Source organism: Sorex fumeus, unplaced genomic scaffold, assembly GCF_029834395.1.
Source record: "Sorex fumeus unplaced genomic scaffold, SorFum_2.1 ptg000122l, whole genome shotgun sequence".
Classification (NCBI taxonomy): Eukaryota; Metazoa; Chordata; class Mammalia; order Eulipotyphla; family Soricidae; genus Sorex; species Sorex fumeus.
In genome coordinates, this window is record NW_026606179.1 from 17322883 (window position 1) to 17344383 (window position 21501).

General features: G+C 42.1%; 1 protein-coding gene across 1 annotated transcript in view; it reads left to right on the forward strand.

Annotated features, from left to right (window-relative positions):
- LOC130043771 (cytochrome P450 2B11-like) overlaps positions 1-18025 on the forward strand; it is a 29803-nt gene extending 11778 nt beyond the window's left edge. Inside the window, exons 5-9 of the mRNA XM_056136198.1 lie at positions 252-428; positions 827-968; positions 14424-14611; positions 14786-14927; positions 17844-18025. Of these exons, the coding sequence (XP_055992173.1) occupies positions 252-428; positions 827-968; positions 14424-14611; positions 14786-14927; positions 17844-18025 (831 nt within the window). The remainder of the gene's footprint in view (positions 1-251; positions 429-826; positions 969-14423; positions 14612-14785; positions 14928-17843) is intronic.
- The last annotated feature ends 3476 nt before the right edge of the window (positions 18026-21501 follow it).

The window sequence follows — 21501 nt, forward strand, 5'->3', positions numbered from 1 at the left end:
GAGATGGAGAGGTGAAACAGAGACCAACCAGAAAACAGAATGAGAAGGGAAGGTGCATAAAGGGTAAACCCCGGGAAGGGGACTGTATTCATGAAAGAGGGACTCAGACACAGAGACAGAGATGGAAAGAGAGATGGAGAGACAGGAGACAGAAGGGTAACTAAGGGAGGTTTCAGGAGCCAGGAGGGCTGACCCTCCCTGTGTCTTTCAACTTAGCCCCAGAACTATCTAAAATCCCCCTTTTCCCACAGGTGTTTGAGCTCTTTTCTGGCTTCTTGAAGTACTTCCCTGGTTCTCACAGACAGATCTATGAAAACTCGCTGCATATCATAGACTTCATCAACCGCAGTGTGGAGAAGCACCGTGAGACTCTGGACTGCAAGGCTCCCCGAGACTTCATTGATGCCTACCTGATCCGCATGGACAAAGTAACGCTTGGGGGAGGAGGGAGGAAAAGATGGGAGGTGAGAAGGGAGGGGTACAAGGGTGATGGAAGAGTGGGGGTGTGAGAGGGGAAGTAGGAGATTTAGTAGGGAGGCAAATAGTAGAAGGGTACAGGGGACAGACAGATAGATTGCAGAGTAAGGGACAAAACTGCCACCTTAGTGGAGAGACCCAGAAGCAGAAATAAGGGTTGGAACGGGGAAACATATACACCAGAGATAGAAAGAGATAGAAAAAAGCCTGAGGGACAATTGAACAAAGAGAGGACAGAGAAAAGTAACAGATGTCAGTCAACCAGAAACACATGGGATTTCCCAGAGATATTCACACGTGCAATGAGAATCCAGGCTCCCCTGACTCAAACCCTCTCCTCTGTATGCAGGAGAAATCCGATCCCAATTCTGAGTTCCACCATCAGAACCTCATCATCAGTGTGCTCTCACTTTTCTTCGCTGGCACGGAGACCACCAGCACCACGGTCCGTTATGGATTCCTGCTCCTGCTCAAATACCCTCACATCACAGGTGGGCAGAATCGAGGTTCCTTTCTTTGGGTGGGCCATCTGATCCTTTTTGGAGCTTCATAAGTAAGACTAGAGCATCCTGCTTAAATGAGAGGCAGCATGTAATTCTCACAGGAGCACTGCAGGTTTTGAATAAGCTCTAAGCCGAGTCAAGGTTTTGGCTAGATGGATAATGAAAAGTCTGTTGATAAGTTCTTCCACTGCTCATTCCTTCATTTTCTTCCGTTTATTCCTCCTTCCCTTTACACTTCCATCTATTAATTTTTTGATAAAATTTTTAAAAATTGACCTTGAGATACACAGTTACAAAGTTGTTTATGATTTGGTTTCAGTCATACAATGTTCAACACCTGTATCTTCACCACTGTATATTTCCCACTGCCAGTGTCCCTAGTTTTCCTTCCCCAGATGTCCTCTATGGCAGGCACTTTTATTCTATTTCTCTCTTTTTTTCTTGTGGGCATAATGGTTTGCAATACTGAAAGGTTATCACACACATCCATTTATTTATCTTTTCTTCTGTTCACCAATTAACTCCTATATTTTTTGATTAATCAAAGATTTATCCAGAGACACACACATTGTTTACTTATTTGGATTTCATGATTTATTGATGAATGTTTCATTGAGTGAACAATGTTATTGAGTCACAGGCTGACTCATTCATGTGTCCACCTGACTGATGATCTAGCTGTCATTCTTTAGTCTTTCCATTTGTCATTCACTTCATCTTTTTTTTTTTTTTTTGCTTTTTGAGTCACACCCGGCGATGCTCAGGGGTTAAGTCCTGGCTCTGCACTTGGAATTATTTCCGGAGGTACTGGGGGACCAGATGGGATGCTGGGGATCGAACCCAGGTCGGTCACATGCAAGACAAATGCCCTACCCACTGTACTATCACTCCAGCCCTGACTTTATCTTTCATCCATCGATTTTTTCATTTCTGTTTTTAACATGCATTCACTCATTAATCCTTGATGATCTAACTGGGCATTCAATCCATCCATCTATCCATATACCTTAATTTACTCATGTATTTACTAGTTTATTCATTTACATATTTCTCCATCAATTTATCTAGACATACACTCATTCATGTAATTTGACCAGATTTATGATTTTTGTCTGCTGGAGCGATAGCACAGCGGGTAGGGCGTTTGCCTTGCACGCAGCCAACATGGCCGACCCGAGTTCGATTCCTCCGCCCCTCTCGGAGAGCCCGGCAAGCTACCGAGAGTATTTGATATGCCAGACACAGTAACAACAAAGTCTCCAATGGAGACGTTACTGGGCCCGCTCGAGCAAATCGATGATCAACGGGAGGGCCTTTACCTTACCTTTACCTGAACCATTGATTTTTAAGTAGACATATTCATTAACTGATTGGTTCTTTCATCATTCTGCCCATATAAGCGGCCTCTCTCCCCACAGCACTTTGGACTCACGTCTCATTTGTTTACCTAGTTGATCATGGGCTAATCAATTGATGTTTTTAGCTATTAAATTCTCTAAAACTTAATTCAGTGATTCATCTACAATATATGCAAAAGAGTTTATTTTCTATTCATTTTAAAGTTGAATTTTGGCAGGTTTATTGTCTCCAGTTCTTATTCTGTATTCTTGTTTGCAAACCCAAGCAGATTTTATAAGAAGGGTAAATGAAAGAATACTGAGACAAAGAAAGAAATGACAAGAAAAGAAAGGAAAGGAAAAGGAAAGAAAAGAATATGAAAGAAGAGAAAAGAAAGCAAGCACTCGTAGTATTAGAAGGTGTACAAGAGCAGTTAAGTCCAATCAGGAGCAGGTCTTTTTCCTTTTCATACTTTTGTAAAAGGAGGTGTGCTGGTCATAATTCTTATCTTATTGTTAAGCCCAAGACATGCAAAATGTTAAAACAGAGAGAATTACTGGCCCTGTGATATTATATGCATTTCCTCTCCAAAATTTACCTTCTATTATTTTTTCTATTTCCTACATCATTTTCATTTGTCAGCAGGCTTCAACTGCTACTGGGGAGAAAGTGTGGCAATTTATCTGGCTAATTCTTGCTAAGAGTGGGTCTTCGAGCCAAGCTGAAGGTGGAACCCCTCTATTGGGTCTGTAGAAATTAGGTAAAATGTCCATTTAAGGTTGCATATTAACCAACATCTATAACTTAAAGGACTCTGAATGGGGAGAGACATATTTTATGAAGGTGTCCAGGAGGCAGAGGCGAAATATTGAAGAAATAGGAGTACAATGAGGATAGGAAATGGGAGAACCCAAAGCCACATGTGATGGTCTTCATCGCTGAAGTAGTCCTTGTGACCAAGTTGGTGAGGGCAGACCCAGGAATTAGAGGAAGTACATCTTTAAGCCATGTGACTTTTTATAGGCCAGGCAGGCACCCTCAAAATATTCCACAATGTCAGAGTTTTGTCTCAAATCAAGGATCATTTATTAGCTGGCCAGTGACTGCTCTCTCATGCCCAGGCTGAACGAGAGAGGTCATCCTGAGAGTAAAAAGCAAGGGTCTCTAGGTGACCTGAAGAAATCACTTCTGGCCGAGGTGCTTATAAACACCTGGCCAAAGCAGTCTTAGGAGTGTGTCAGAAGTGAACTGCAAGCCCTGCGCAGGTACTGAAGTGGCCTCTCTCCCCACAGCACTTTGGACTCACGTCTCAGTCTCCATTACCTAATTCGGAAGAGGACAGCCTGGCTATCCCAAAAACATTAGGCTAGTAATCCACTAGCCTATTCCAATCAAAATACTCCCCAAACGCACCAAAATAATGGTGAACATAAAAATCTGAACAAGCCTAATGTAAAAGAACACATCCCCTGCAGCTGCACTACTGGACTCACATAAGTTACAGAGGAATACCAAAGAGGTGGTATTCTTAAAGGGGAAAAAGGAGACCACCATAGATCGAGCCCATCTAGAATCCTCCTTTGCAGCGAGAGAGGGTCACTGATAACAAACTGGAGGGATCCACCTCTATACTACCACAGCAACATGAAGAAAAAGCACAGACCCACACCATGAGGGGTGGATGAAGAAAAGAGCCCTGAAACCTCAACAAGGAATACCCACAATAAAATATCTCTGATAAAGAATTCAAAGATGAAATGTTGAGGATGCTCAATGAGCTCATAGAAATGGTGGAACAGGTATACAGTAAATTAAAGGAGGACATGAAAGAAACAGTGGAATGGACAGCTAACAAAATACAGGAAGAAATGAGAACAGAAATAAGAAAGCAACAAACAGAAGTGTCACTAATAAAGGATTTGGTAGATGAAATTAAACACTCAGTGGATGCACTCAACAGTAGAATGACAACAGCCAAAGATAGAATCAGTGAGCTTGAAAATGAGCTGCAGAAAGCATACAGGAAAAAACATATAGTGGAAGAAGACCTAAAAATAGTGCTCAGCAAATAAGAGACCTAGGGGATGAATTCAAGAGGAACAATATAAGAATCATCAGAGTATCAGAAGGACAGGGAGACAACCCCAATGAAGTAGCAACAGTTAAAAATATTGACCTGGAGAATGTAGGCATTCAGATCCAAGAAGCCCAAAGGGTATCAACTAAAAGAGACCATACTAAAAAGACTTCAAGACATATTATAATCAGAATGACAAATACCACAGATAGAGATACAATACTGCAAGCAGAAAGGTCAAAGAAGGAAATCACATACAAAGGAGCATCCCTAAGATTTACAGCAGACTTTTCAGAGGAAATTGTCTGAGCCCAAAGACAATGGTGGGATATAGGGAAAAAAAAATCAGTGAAATGAACAACTCACCAAGAGTACTTTATACAGCTAAACTCTCACTAAAACTTGAAGGAAAGATACACTACTTAATGAATAAACAATAGCTCAGTAACTGTATATAATCAAAACCAACCTTAAAAGAATGACTAAAGGAGCTACTGTAAGAAAAAGACACCCCCCTACAAGCACAACAAATGTCTACAGAAAGCTGGCAAAAACCCCATGACGATAGTCTCTCTCAATGTCAATGGTCTAAATGCACCAATTAAGAGACACAGAGTGGCAAAATGGATTCAAAAGCTGAACCCAACGTTCTGCTGCCTACAAGAAACACATCTGAACATTCAGAGCAAACAGACTCAAAGTCAAAGGATATAAAACAATTCTTCAAGCAAACAACTCCCTCAAAAAAGCCGGAGTGGCCATACTAATATCTGACAACATAGATTTCAGGCTGAAAAAGATTAGAAGGGACAGGTGAAGGCCATTTTTTAATAACCAGGGGATATATACATCAGGAAGAAATCACACTCCTAAACATATATGCACCCAATGGAGGGTCAGAAAAATACTTAAAACAACTGCTAATAGACTTCAATGAGGACACTGGTAGCAGAACTATTAGTAGTTGGAGATGTCAACACCACTCTATCACCTCTTGATAGATCAATAAGACTAAAGCCTACCAATGAAGTACTGACTTTGAGGGAAGAAATGGAATAGAGAGGGCTAATAGATGAACACGGATGCTAAGATCCTCAACAAAACATTAGCAAAATAGAATCTAACAACTCATCAAAAAGATCATATACCACAACCAAGTAGGATTCATCCCAGGGATGTTAGGATGGTTTAACATTTGCAAGTCAATCAACATAATTTATTTTATAAAGAAAAGAGGGACTGGAGCAATAGCACAGCATGTAGGGTGTTTGCCTTGCACGTGGCTGACCCGTGTTCAATTTCCAGGATCCCATATGGCCCCCTGAACACTGCCAGTAGTAATTCCTGAGTGCATGAGCCGGGAGTAACCCTGCACATCTCTGGGGATGACCCAAAAAGCCAAAAACAAATACATATAAATAAAAGATGAAAACCATATGATCATATCAATAGACACAGAGAAAGCATTTGACAAGATCCGGCACCAGTTTATGATGAAAGCTTTCAGTAAAATGGAAATTGAAGGAACTTTCCTCAATATAGTCAAAGCCACCTACCACAAGCCCATGGCAAGCATTATCCTCAATGGGGAAAAACTAAAATCCTTTCCTCTAAGATCAGGGACAAGACAAGGATATCCACTCTCGCCACTTCTATTCAATACAGTACTGGAAGTTCTTGCCATAGCAGTTAGGCAAGAAATAGATATTAAGGGCATCCAGATAGGAAAGAGGAAATCAAGCTCTTACTATTTGCAGATGACATGATACTATACTTAGAGAACCCTAAAGCCTCTACCTCTATTATAACTCCTAGAAATAATAGACTTATATAGTAAAGTCAAAGGCTTTATTTAAAAACAATATCCAAAAGTCCAAGTCTTCCCTACATGCAAATAATGAGAGAAGAAATTGATATGAAAAAAACATTCCCATTCACAATCATACCTCAGAAAATCAAGTACCTCAGAATCAGCTTAACTAAGGAGGTAAAGGACCTGTACGAAGAAAAAACCAAAATGCTACTTCAAGAAATAAATGAGGACACAAGGAAATGGAAACACAATCCCTGCTCATGGATTGGGAGAATTAACATTGTCAAAATGGCAATACTCCCCAAGGCATTATACAGATTCAATGCGATTCCTATAAGGATACCCATGACATTCTTCAAAGAAATTGATCAAACATTCCTGAAATTCATATGGAACAACAAGCCCCCATGGATAGATAAGCCATTCTTGGGGGAAAAAAGATGGGAGGCATCACCTTCCTCAAAATCAAACTGTACTACGAAGTGGTAATAATTAAAATAGTATGGTATTGGAACAAAGAGCTACAGACCAATGGAATAGGGTTGAATATCCTTACACATCCCCTCAAATATATGATCATCTAGTCTTTGATAAAGGAGCAAAAACTATAAAGTGGAGCAAGGAAAACCTCTTTAACCAAAGGTTCTGGCAAAACTGGAGAGCTACATGCAAAAAAAAAAAAGGCTCAGATCTCCATCTAACACCATGCACAAGTCAGATAAAAATGGATTAAAGACCTCAATATCAGACCAGAATCCATAAGATATATTGAAGAAAAGGTCAGCAAAACCCTCCACGACACTGAAGCTAAAGGTATCTTCAAAGATGAAACACCACTGATCAAGCAAGTGGAAACAAAAATAAACAAATTTTTGTTTTTTAGTTAAATATCTTAAACTAGAACCTTCGGCACCTCAAAAGAAACAGTGATCAGAGTACAAAGACTGTTTACAGAATGGGAAATGATATTCACCCTATACCCTTTCGATAAGGGGTGAATATCAAGGACATACAAGACACTGGTTGAACTCTACAAGAAGAAAAAATCCAATCCCGTCAGAAAATGGGGCGAAGAAATTAACAGATACTTTCTTTCTTTCTTTTTTTTTAGTGAACACATGTCATTCATTCATTATTTATTTATTTATTTTAGCTTTTTTTTTGGGTCACACACAGCCAGGAATTACAGTTCAGTTAACAATTACAGTTACAGTTCAGTTAACACAGCACAGGTGTTACTCCTGGCTTTGCACTCAGGAATTACTCCTGGTGGTGCTCAGGGGACCATATGGGATGCTGGGAATCGAACCCTGGTCAGCCGCATGCAAGGCAAACGCCCTACCCGCTGTACTATCGCTCCAGCCCCAAGTCATTCATTAGTTATTTGTCTAAACTCATAGGATGTACAACGAACAGAAACTTTCTTAAAGAAAAAATCCGAATGGCCAATAAAAGGCACATGAAAAAACAGTATGGGTATTTCTCAAAAAACTAGAAATTGAGATCCCATTTGATCCAGCAATACCATTTCTGAGAATATATCCCGGAGATGAAAAAATAGTACAGTAGAAATGACATCTGAACTTGTATGTTTATTGCAGTACTATTTACAATAGTCAGGATTTGAAAAAATCCCAAGTGCCCAAGAACACATGACCGGTTAAAGAAATTTGGTATATCTACACAGTGGAATACTATGCAGCTGTTAGAAAAGATGAAATAATGAAATTTTCAAATAAATGGATAGACATGGAGAGTATCATGTTAAGTGAAATGAGTCCGAAAGAGAAGGACAGACATAAATGACTGCACTCATTTGTGGAATATAAAGTAACATAATAGGAGACTAACACCTAAGGGTAGTAGAGATAAGGGTCAGGAGGATCGCTCCACAGCTTAGAAGCCAGTCTCACGTGCCTGGAGAAAGGGCAGCTGGGATAGAGAAGGGACCACTAAGTAAATGATGCTTGGAGGTCTCATTCGGGATGGGAAATGTATGCTGAAAGTAGACTATGGACCAAATGTGATGGTTGCTTAGTACCTGTATTGCAAACCATAACACCCAAAGGGAGAGCGAGAGCGAGCGAGTGAGAGAGAGAGAGAGAGAGAGAGAGAGAGAGAGAGTAAGAGGAATGTGCCTGCCACAGAGGCCGGGGATGTGAAGGGGTGGGGGTGGCAGGAGGGATACCGGGAACACTGGTGGTGGAGAATGGGTACTGGTAGAGGGATGAGTACTCAATCATTGTATGAACTGAAATGTAATCATGAAAGTTTGTAAGTCTGTAAGTCATGGTGATTCATGTAAAAAAAGCAAGAGTCTTTAAAGGGCCAAATCAGGGGGCCAGAGCAAAATTACAGTGGGTAGGGTGCACCTTGCGTGCAGCTGACCAGGTTCTATCCCTAGCATCCTATATGGTCACCTGAACACCACCAGGAGTAATTTCTGAGTGCCGAGTAAGGAGCAACACCTAGCATCACCAGGTGGGACCCAAAAGCTGAGAGAAAAAGAGAGGAGAGAGAGAGAGAGAGAGAGAGAGAGAGAGAGAGAGAGAGAGAGAGAGAGAGAGAGAAAGCATGGAATCAGGGGGCTAACAACCTTATGGACTGAGAGCCTCGACTGTCCTCCATGTACAATAAATAGTATAGGGCCAAAACGCATCTTGGAATTTCACTAAGCAAGCAAGTTTACAGAAGCCAAGAAAGTGGTCAATCCATTGATTAATAAAAAACAAAAACAAAGTGGTTAAGCAATATTTAAACAGAAACCAAAAATAATTAAACAAAGAACAAAATAGCTAAAAAAAAATTAATAAATTCATCAAAGCAGGAACTAAAAAAATGGTTGGCTACACTAGCACAGTGGTAGGGCATTTGCCTTGCGTGCAGTTGGCCCAGCCAGCCCGGGTTCAATTCCTCCACCCCTCTCGGAGAGCCCGGCAAGCTACCGAGAGTATCTCGCCTGCACGGCAAAGCCTGGCAAGCTACCCATGACATATTCGATACGCCAAACACAGTAACAAGTCTCACAATGGAGACATTACTGGGCCCGCTCGAGCAAATCGATGAACAATGGGAGAACAGTGCTACAGTGCTACACTTTTTGTTGATCCACTTGCATCTTTCTCTCCCTCCCTCCCTCCCTCCCTCCCTCCCTCCCTCCCTCCCTTCCTTCCTTCCTTCCTTCCTTTCCTTCTCTCTTTCAAATGTTTTTGAGTCACTGTGAGATATACCCTTACAAAGTTGTTTATGATTGGATATCAGTCATACAGTATTCCAACACCTGTCCCTCCACTAGTGTATATTTCCCAGCACCAGTGTCCTCAGATTCCCTCTCATCACCTCTCACGCCCCACCCCTGATGGTATCTGTGGAAGGTGCTTTTCTTCTCTCTCTCTCTCTCTCTCTCTCTCTCTCTCTCTCTCTCTCTCTCTCTCCCTTCCCTCTCTCTCTTTCTCTCTCTCTCTCTCCCCCCTTTGGGCATTGTGGTTGTGCAATATTGATACTGAAAGGTTATCAAGGATATCCCTTTACCTACTTTTAACCCTCAGATCTTGTCCAGCATGATCATTCCCAGCTATTTTTGTCATGCTGGTCTCTTCTCTATCTTACCTATCCTCAGTCCCCTACACACTTGTGGTTAGTTCAACCATTGACCAGTCCTCCTAACTTCTATTTTCCCTGGCCATGGATATTAGTCTTCTACTATATAATATACATGGATATTATGTACCACAAATGAAATTGAACCTGTTTTTCTGTCAAGTGAGCACACGTTCTGGATGCCAAAGACAAAAGTTTGTTTCTTTCACAAGCGGTCCATCTTCCACATGGCTGAGTTAGAGTGGAGGATAGGAAAGATTTGTATTTCTTCAGATGAGATAGAAGAGGGAGGAAGAAGGCAAGGGCGATTAGAAATTATCATTGCTATTCAGAAGAGTTTTCTTTTGGGGGGTGTTTGGTTTTTGGTTGCCACATCCGGTGATGCTCAGAGGTTACTCCTGGCTCTGCACTAAGGATTTACTGAGTACTCAGGGAACCATATAGGATGCCAGGGGTTGAATCCTGGCTGGCTGCATGCAAGGTAAGTACTTGCTAACTATCTTTCCAGTCCTAGAAAAGAGGTATTAGTGAGGCTAATGCAGATAAGCAGGATCACTGTTAAAAAAAAATAAACCCCACCAGAGTCCCTGGTGCCTAATCCATGCATGCTTGACATAGGTATAGCTGATTTTATTTTGAAATTTTAATTAGAAATTTTACTACTCCTCTGTAGAGTTAGAATATGAATTCCTAGGATATGTTTCTCTTTTTTCTTATTCAAACACATTCCTTTGTTTTATTTTATAAAGTAGTTCACAATATTTGATTACATTTCATATTCAAACACCATTTCCACCACCATTACACCTTCCAACCACCATATTTCAGAAGTTTCCATCCCGAACTCCAACTCCTGCCCCAAAGCAGAAGCGAAATAATTTGTTTTGTAATGTTTGTTATGAAAACTGCTGAAAATGCTCCAAAAAAATTTCCTTAGAGGAAAGAGTGTGAAGTCTGTTGTGTTTCACCCAGGGGCCATTAAGCCTTTCTATAAGAGACCATTATCATGTTGTTAAAGGTTGAGCCTTGTGTGCATATATATAATATATCACAATCAACAATCACAACCATCCTGTTATTTGTCGATTGCCTCGAGCAGGCCCCAGTAACGTCTCTTCGTCCTAGCCCTGAGATTTTTTTTTTAAAAAGTGCCATATTCAAGGCTCTTTCAGAGTTAGGAGAATGAGACCCTTCATTGTTACTGGTATTTGGCATATTGGGTACGCCACGGGGAGTTTGCCAGACTCTGCCTTGTGGGCAGGTTACATTCGGTAGCCTGCCAGTTTGTCTAATGTAGGAATGAGATGATAAGATGTTGCGTGGCCGCAAATGCGGCCGTGCGCTTCCAGGAGCTGGGTTTTATAGTCTCTGAATCTTGGCTGTTGATGGGATTACACGGTGCCAGGGGGCCAGTTGGTGGGTGTGACCCCCGCCTACTGGAATTTGGAGAATCTGGGTAGAGGATGCCCAGCCCCAATCCGAGTAGGCCTGGAGATCTCGGCCCCGGAACACGTGTGGCTTTGTCCCTCTGCCGGTACCTTCATGTGTGCGGAGAGTGGTCTCAGCATGGTGGTGGCTGGTTTTGGAGGTCTTCGGCTGTCGGAGCCCTGGTCGGGGCAGGGAGGAAAGCAACCCGCTCCCCTCCAAGGGGCCCCAGCGAGGACAACCAGGCGCTGGGGCAGGAGACTCTGTATGTATATGAATATATATGTATATATACATATATGTATTCGTAAAAAAAGTATTTCCCTCTAAGATTGGTTGCCTACTACTTTAAACCCCATCAAATGTGGTACGGTACTCTAGGAGTAGGGGGTGGTGTCAGGTATGAGTTCAAGGCTGCGCGGTTCAGAAATACGTTCACTTCTCGGTGAGGCTTGACCAGAGCATATGGAGAGCGGCTGTGAACATGGCAACAGTTGAGTTCTGGAGGTTTTCAGCTGCCGAGGCTGGGTGCCTTGGGGTGGAGCAGGGTCTTGCCCGTCGTACTCTGGGGCGCATTAAATGAAACAGCTTGGCACAGGGTCTGGTGGCATTGTTATGATGTGTGTTGTGTTATGCTCCCTTCTGGGAGAGAAGGACAATGTGACTCTGGATCGTGGCTCATGATGAAATAATCTGGCACCAGCCACAGGTGGCTTATGGGTGCGACTGCTGAATTGCTGGAAACAAGGGAATACGGGCAGAAGATCCCCATTCCCAGTTCCATTGAACCCATAGTTTTCAGTCACAAAGTCCCACATACAGGAGGCCTGTTTCTGAAATAAGAGTTTTCCGTACACGTTCATCATTATACTAACAGTCTTAATCTGAAATTCTCTGCAAACAGTTGAGTACATGTTATTTGCCTGTGTATCCTTTTACATGTAGGAAGAAAATCCAGAACATTTATGAGGTTTCAAAAGATAAGAATTCTTTATTTTTTTTGGTGGAACTAGATTTTATTTCCTTATTTATTTATTTATTTATTTATTTATTTTTCCGTACCACCCCTCCCTATTTTTTTAAATTTTTATTAGTGAAACATCATGAGGTACAGTTGTAGGCTTACAAATTTTGTGCTTGGGTTTCAATTATACAATGATCGAGTACCCATCCCTCCACCAGTGCCCATTCCCCACCTCCAATGCTCCCACTATCCCTCCCATCCCCCCACCCCACCATCCCACCCCACCCCTGTGGCAAGGCATTCCATTTTGTTCTCTCTCTCCTTTTGGGTGCTGTGGTTTGCAAAAGAGGCATTGAGTGGCAATCATGTTCGGTCTATAGTCTATTTTCAGCATGTATCTCTCATCCTGGGAGGATCCTCCCAATACCCTTTACTTGGTGCTCCTCTGTCTATCTGAGCTGCCTTCTCCCCCAGCATGTACGGCTGGCCTCCAACCCATGGAGTGAACCTCCTGATACTTATCTCGGCTATTCTTGGATGTTAGTCTCCCAATTTGTTACTTTATATTCCCCAGATGAATGCAATCTTTCTATGTCTGTCCCTCTCTTTCTGACTCATTTTGCTTAGCATGATACTTTCCATGTAGTACCACTTGTATGTAGATTTCATGACTTCATCTTTTCTAACAGCTGCGTAGTACTCCATTGTGTAGATGTACCAAAGTTTCTTTAACCAGTCATCTGTTCTCGGGCACTTGGGCTATTTCCAAATTTTGGCGATTGTGAACTGTGCAGCAATGGACATAGTGAAAACTACAAAACGCTACTCCATGAAATAAAAGAGGACACGAGGAAATGGAAACATATCTCCTGCTTATGGATAGGAAGAATTAACATTGTCTAAATGGCAATACTCCCCAAAGCATTATACAGATTTAATTCGATCCCTATAAGGATACCCATGAAATTCTTGAAAGAAGTAGATCAAGCACTCCTGAAATTCATATGGAACAACAAACGCCCATGAATCGCTAAAGCAATTCTTGGGAAAAAGACATGGGGAGACATTACCCGCCCCAACCTCAAACTCTACTACAAAGTGGTAATAATTAAAAGAGCATGGTACTGGAACAAAGGCAGGTCCGTAGACCAATGGAACAGGGTAGAATATCCCTACACACAACCCCAAATGTATAAGCATCTAATCTTTGATAAAGGAGCAAGAAAAGTGAAGTGGAGCAAGGAAAGCCTTTTCAACAAATGATGCTGGCATAACTGAACAACCACATGCAAAAAAATGGGCTTAGACCTCGATCTAACACCATGCAAAAAAGTCAGATCAAAATGGATTAAGGATCTCAACATCAAGCCAAAATCCATAAGATACAATGAAGACAAGGTCGGCGAAACCCTCCAGGATATTGAGGCTAATGGTATCTTCAAAGACAACATTCCACTGACCAACCAAGTGGAAACAGAGATAAACAAAGGGGAATATCTTAAATTAAGAAGCTTCTGCACCTCAAAAGATACAATAACCAGAATACAGAGACAAACTACAGAATGGGAAAGAATATTTGCCTGATACCCATCGGATAAGGGGTTGATACCAAGGACATACAAAGCACTGGTTGAACTCCACAAGAAGAAAACATCTAACCCCATCAAAAAATGGGGTAATGAAATGAAAAGAAACTTTCCCAAAGAAGAAATCCTAATGGCTAAAAGGCACATGAGAAAATGCTCTACATCACTAATCATTAGGGAGATGCAGATCAAAACAACAATGAGATATCACGTCACACCACAGAGACTGGCCCACATCCAAAAGAACAGGGGTAACCGGTGTTGGCGCGGATGTGGCAAGAAAGGGACTCTTCTTCACTGCTGGTGGGAATGCTGACTGGTCCAGCCCTTTTGGAAAACAGTATGGACGATTCTCAAAGAATTAGAAATTGAGCTCCCATTTGATCCAGCAATACCACTCCTGGGAATATATCCTGGAGAGGCAAAAAAGTATAGCCAAAGATAAGAATTCTTGTTGCTTCTTCTTTCCCTACTCTGTCCAGCAGAACTGGTGTCTAGGGAGAGCAATGTTGTGACATAATCTTTTTTACAGGGTTTTCCTGGTTCATTTGTCCATGAACTAGAAAAAAAAAGGCTGAGAGTAGTTTCCTTGCTAAATGCTTCTTTGAACACAGATTACAGTTTCCCCTCTTGTGTGCAGAGAGAATTCAGAAGGAGATTGACCAGGTGATTGGCTCACACCGTGCTCCTGCCCTTAATGACCGAGCCAACATGCCATATACGGATGCTGTCATCCACGAGATTCAGAGATTTGCAGACCTGCTTCCCAATAGTTTGCCTCACATTGTCACCAAGGACACACACTTCCGAGGGTATCTCATCCCGAAGGTGAGGCTAATCTGGGTCATGAATGTCTCTCGTGTGCCTCCTGGGTTTTCTTAGTCTACTACTGGAACCTCTTGTGGGTTTTATCACTAGGCTGCACTTTTCCTGTAGACCCATCTGAAAGGGGCTGGGGACTAATCAAATGCATTTTCTCTTGATCTTGTGATCTTTCTTCAGGGCACTGAAGTATATCCCATTTTGAACTCTGCTCTCAATGACCCACATTACTTCGAGAAACCAGAAACCTTCAACCCTGACCATTTTCTGGACGTCAACGGGGCATTGAAGAAGAATGATGCATTCATGCCCTTTTCTGTAGGTAAGATAGATCCAGGCTCCCAGAGATCTACTCATCTTGAAATAATCAAGTGAAGTCCTTTGTTTATTGAGCAATAAGAATCTTTCAGTTCCTTTAGCTGCCCAGACCCATCCCACCTTCACTACACTGCTAGATGAGGCTTGAGCTAAGACCACACCCAGAAGTCTGGTGCATAGACCTGTGTGTATGCTTGTGCATGTGTGCATGTGTGTGTGTGTGTGTGTGTGTGTGTGTGTGTGTGTGTTTTAGAGCCACACCAAACAGTGCTCAGAGCTTACGCCTGGCTCTTTACTCAGTGGTTATTCTTGGTAGGGCTTAGGGAAACATATGTGGTGGTCTGGCCCCCAGAGATCAATGGGATTATATCCAGGTTGGGCTGCATGCAAGGTAAATGCCCTCCTTCCTACCTGTTGTACTGTACTCTGGCCATGGATATATCTTTTATCTATTTTTATTATTAATTGTTATATATTTTTATTTATTAAATTAAAAAAATTGAATCACAGTGAGATACACAGTTACAAAGTTGTCCATGATTGGGTTTCAGTCATATAATGTTCCAACAACTGTCCCTTCACCAGTGTGTGATTTCCACCACCAATGTCCCTGGTTTCCCTCCTGTCCCATTACCCCCACCCTGCTTGCCTCTATGACTTTCACTTTTCTTCTCTCTCTTTCTCATATTTTGGGTATTATGGTTTGCAATGCAGATATTGAAAGGTTATTATGTATATCCCTTTACCTACTTTCAATACTCAGTTCTTGTCCAGAGTGATAATTTCCAACTATTATTGTCATATTGGTTCCTTCTCTATCCAAGCTACTTTTTCCCCGCACATACTTGTGGTAAGTTTCCAACCATTGACCACTCCTCCTGACCCCTGCGTTTTCCTGGTCTTGGATATTTGGGTATATATTTTAACTTGTACACTTCAGTATAAAATGCATCTTTGAGCCCACCCACCCCTTTATTGTGGTCTGAAGATAATGTCTCAGATAGATTACATGGAATTAGAGGTCCTTTTCCAGAATATTATAGGCAGCGTGTGTGTGTGTGTGTGTGTGTGTGTGTGTGTGTATGTGTGTGAAAGACAGAGAGTGGGGAGCAGGGATCAAATAATGATTTAATTAAGGATTGAATGCTTTCTGTGTATAGATATGATTGGCACAAATCAACTGCTAAAATGGGCAATCATCTTTACTGTATGAATCATGATTATGGTGAATGATCTATAGGCACTTGGGATAATGTTTGTGGGGGTCCAAGTGGTAAAGACTCCTGGAAGCATAGACTTCTAAGCTAAATGTATTATGCATGGGCTGATTCAGCTCTGGAAAGAGCATACTCTGCAGAGAGAACAGCAAGGGCACAGCCTGAAGGTGGGGGCAGTGGGGTGCATCAGAGAAGTAAGCTGGAATATTGGAGTTTTGCAGGATCTCAACATAATTGTGACTTGTCTCTATTCCCATACAGAGAAAACCCCAGTGTTGAGGCCTCTCATACTCTGGGAGAAAGGGAGCCCCTATGAATAAGTTCCTATTTCAAATACAGTGACTTCAGTCATCCAGGGCATGTGGGGTACAGATGGCCAAGAAGGGCCGAAAGTTGTGTGAAAACAAATGTGTTAGAGCAGAGAAGCCCCAGGGTTCATTTGGAAGGAAGGTGACAGGCTGATGTGGACAGAACTAGACTGCACGACACATTGTGGCAGATGGAGTCTAAAGAGCTGTCCAGACTTTCCTAAGATTTTTTCCTCACTATAGCTGCGTCAGCGGCTGAGTTTACATGGTGTTTCAGATCTGAACAGCCACCACACAGCTTGTACTCCTGTCACTGAAAGGCCTTTCCCCAGGTCATCAGCTTTCGGTCAGAACCAGGAGAAAAGGGGAAGGTCTCCCTTATGCCTCATTGCTCTCCATGTCTGCAGTTAAAGACTTCCTGGGGATGGCTCCTTTCTATTTCAGAGAAACTGGTGGCAACCCTAGACTCCCATCACATTTTTTTGCTTTGTTTTGTTTTGTTGTTGGGCTACAGCTGACAATTTCAGGGTCTTAATACTGGCTCTGTGCTCAGGGATCACTCCTTGAAATGCTCGGGAGAACAGAGACTGTTTCAAGGATTGAGTCAGGGTTGGCCATATGCAAAGCAAGGAATTAACCCTGTACTATCTCTTTGGCCCCTCATCACAATTTTCTCTCCTGTTAGGGTTTTTTCAGAACTTTGAGACTCTGAGTCTGAGATTGGGAACCAACTCAGATACAAACAAGTGTAGTGCCAGAGACTTGCCCCTCCCTAACTAGAGACAGACACATATAGAGACAAACACATGACAAGGTCCTACTAGGTCATTCATGTAGATCAGCATTAAGAATTGTTACCGAGGACTGGAGTGATAGTTCAGCGGGGAGGGTGTTTACCTTGCAAGTAAGTGGTCTACCTGGGTTTGATCCCCAGCATTGTCAATGGTCCCCGAAGCACCTCCAGGAGTGATTCCTGAGTGCAGAGCTAGGAGTAACCCCTAAGTATCACCGGGTGTGACCTAAAATGCCATAAAAAAAGAACTGTTATTAATAAGAACTTCTTAGCCTCACAATACTTCATATGAGAAAGGAAGGACATTAAGCTGTGAATCCAGAAATATGCACACACATGTGAAGGGGCACATATATTCATGACATGCATAAGTGTTAAGAACAAGGGTCCATGTACTCTGTGGAGCGATTGAGAATTGTCAAGGAACTACAAATGCTCTCCTGGGAAAATGTGTGTGGCACAGTCACAAGGAAACTGCATATGCAGGTGAGACGTCAACCCCACTGTAATCTGTTGCAATGGACACAGGTGTCTGGGCTTTCAGATGAGACAGGGAAGAGCACGTGCCCTCTGCCCCAAATGGTAACCCTTTGTGCCTACAGGGAAGCGCATTTGTCTTGGAGAAGGGATCGCACGCGCGGAATTATTCCTCTGCTTCACCACCATCCTGCAGAACTTCAACCTGGCCACCAACATGGCCCTTGAAGATATCGACATCACCCCCATGGAGTGTGGTGTGGGCAAACTGCCTCAACCATATAAGATCCGCTTCCTGCCCCGCTAGAGGTTGAGGGAAGGGGCTCAAAGAATTGGGGGGAGTCATTAAGAGTCGCCATTTCTCTAGGATAAGGCACATCTCTCCAAATCTTCCCTTCCTCATAAAGACCTGCTGTCAGCTAGTATCTTTCTCCATCTTTGGAAGCCACCTCCACCAGAAATTCATCACAATGCAGTCTTGCGGTGCTCAGGGGGATTCATACGTTCAGTTTCAGGGCAGTGCATCTTCAGGGAACCTGTCTCAGTGGGCTGGTTCAACCTTACACTGGTACCACACCAGAGATTGAACTTATAGTCTTACCTTCATGGCAGGCATGAGACCTCAGATCTACCTCTGAACCCTCCACATTCATTCCATTATTTTTGTAAGTCAGAAATTCAACCTGGGTCTCTTTGGATTAAAATCAAGGAGTCTCAATCAGAGGAGAGTTCCGACAGTGAATGAGGGTTCCATTTTACCACGATCATTCCAGCATTGGTTATTTCTGTTCTTTTTAATTGTGGGCTGATCTCATTACCGCAAGGTGATATCTTATGTGCTTTTTTTATTTTTTAAATTAAAAAAATTGAATCACAGTGAGTTGCACAATTACGAAGTTGTTCATGATTGGATGTCAGTCATATACTGTTCTAGTAACTGCCCATTACTTCACCAGTGTTCATTTCCCAATACCAATGTCCCCAGTTGTCCCTAATTTCCCTCCCTCACCCTGCCTTTGTCTGCATTTGTGACAGGCACTTCTCTCTCTCTCTCTCTCTCTCTCTCTCTCTCTCTCTCCTTTTTCTGTCTGTATATCTGTCTGTCTGTCTCTCTCACTAGAGGCATTATGGTTTGCAATATAGATAATGAAAGATTATTATTTATATTCCTTTACCTACTTTCAACATTTAGTTCTTGTCCAGTGTGATCATTTCCAACTGTTATTGTCATATTGGTTCCTTCTCTATCCTAACTACCCTTTGCCCCACTCACACTTGCACCAGACTTCCAACCATTGATCAGTCCTCCTTGCTTCTGTTTTTCCTGGTCTTGGATATTAGTCTCATACTATTTTTTAAAAAATATTCCACAAATGAGTGCAGTTATTCTATATCTGTACCTTTCCTTCTGACTCACTTCATCGGCATGATATTCTCCATGTCTATCCATTTATAAGCAAATTTTATGACTTCATTTCTCCTTGCTGTTGTTTTAATTTGCATTTCTCTGATCATAAGTGATCAGAGAACAACTTTTCTTATGCTTATCTTTTTTTTAACTTTATTTTTATTTTATTTTATTTTTGCTTTTTGGGTCACACCCAGCGATGCTCAGGGGTTATTCCTGGCTCTGCACTCAGGAATAATTCCTGGCGTGCTTGGGGGACCATATGGGATGCCGAGGATTGAACACGGGTCGGCTGTGTGCAAGGCAAATGCCCTACCCGCTGTTCTATCACTCCGGGCCCATGCTTATCTTTTTTTAAATGTGAGCAGCCACTTTATTTTTTTGTTTGTTTGTTTTTGGGCCACACCCAGTTATGCTCAAGAGCCTACAGAGCTGTACAGGGTGATGATTATGTGGTTTTGGGAATTGAACTTGGGTTGCACACATCATAGGTATGTGCCCTAACTTACTATCTCCTAGTTTCTGTCCCTCAATCTTAAGAAACTCTTTTGCTGCTTTGTAACTTTGATGTTGAACTAGGTCCAGTTGGAGGTGGAGGGAATGGGGTGGGGGTGAGGACAATGGAGCACTGAGAACTCTTCAGGTCTCATCATGACCAGTCTCTTTCTTGGAGAATTGTCAACAGTGTTATAGGCTAGGCACCTGAAGAATGTTCCACAAAGTCAGAGTTTTGTCTTAAATTAAGGAGTCTTTATTATCTGGCCAGCGACTGATCTCTCAAGGCCAGCCTGGGTGAGAGATGCAGCCTGAGTGTAAAAAGAGTATTTTTTTAAAGGGCCAAACCATTTCTTGGAATTTCACAAAGCAAGCAAGCAAGATTACAGAAGTCAAAAAAAGTGGTTGATTTTCTTGTATTAAAAATTGTTGATTTGATTGTATTAATAAATCCTTTGATTAATACACAAACCAAAACATTAAGTAGTTAAACAAAGAGTCAAGTAGAAAATGAAGAACTTAAAAAAAAAGAATACGAAGAACTTATTAAGTAGTAACATAGAGTCAAGTGGTTAAATAAAGAATTAATTAAGTTGTTAGAATAGTTAAACAAGGAATGAGACAGTTAAACAAAGTATAAGTTAAACACAGAGTGTAGTAGTAATTAGGCAAAAACAATATGAATGTAGTAATAAAACAAAGACTAAAGTAGCTAAACAACCAATAAACCAATAAAGTCAAACAAGTAATAAAAAGTGAGTACACACATTCTAGATGCTGAAGCCAGAAGTGAAGAAAGCTGGTTTCTTTCTCAAGGGAGCAGAGTCAGTCTTCCACAAACAGCCCCCCTGGAAGGACTTTGCAAGGGATTTTGCAGATCCTAGAGAAGGAGGACAATTGATTGACCACCTATCTCACAAGGAGTGGATACCATCTTACACGAACCCATTAGCACTGATTCCAGTCTGACACCACAACCCCTGCTCTGCCTATGACCTTAACCTTCTCACTTATTTTCCCAACTAGTTCTGTTTAACCCACTATGACCAACCTTAAAGAAAGATTCTTTTTTTTTGGAGGGGGAATATGGATCCACCACCTTCTCGAGTTGCAAGCCCTTGAAAAAAAAACTTGGATTTTAAATGTTTTTTTGGGGGGTTCAAATTCAGTGATGCTCAAAGCTTATTCCTGGCTCTACATTCAGGGCTCACTCATGGTGAGGCTTGGGGGACAATATGAGGAACCAGGGAGCTAACCTGGGTCAGCTATATAAAGCAAGTTAGTGCCTTAGCCACTGTAGAATCTCTCCACCCCCAGCCTTTCATTTTTTTTTGCATCAACTTTTGTCTCTACTGATGAGCACCCAAATTTGGGTTTGGTAATAAAATTGGCAAATTCAACCAGGAGCCAACCATGGCACTTGCTTAGAGAACGATTTCAAGCTGGATCCTGCTTATGAGAGAGGCTGTGTGCAATGACTCCTCAGGGTGTCCTGGGTACACTTTGCTGAAATCTTGTAACACCAGTTGTCCTGAGTGTGCGGGTTGCTCAAGTCTGCCCAAGTGGGGGAGAGCACTAGGTCCCCGGCAGCTGTGGCGAGATGGTTTCAATCTCACTTGAGAGTCATGTGACTTGTTTCCTCATTATGTGAGCTCTCCTCAGCAATACATTGGTAGACAATGACTGAGTTGAATTTGGAAGGAATTGATAGACTCAAAGACTTTATGAATAGGTAAATCCTGGGTGGGCCTAAGTAAACATGCCCTGTCTGCACCCTTTGTGCATTTAGCCATCTGGGACCTTTCGGGTTGTTGGATTAATGCGATTTTGTGACTCCCAACTTGCCTCGTCCCCGGGAGATTTGCAGAAGTATTTGTGCT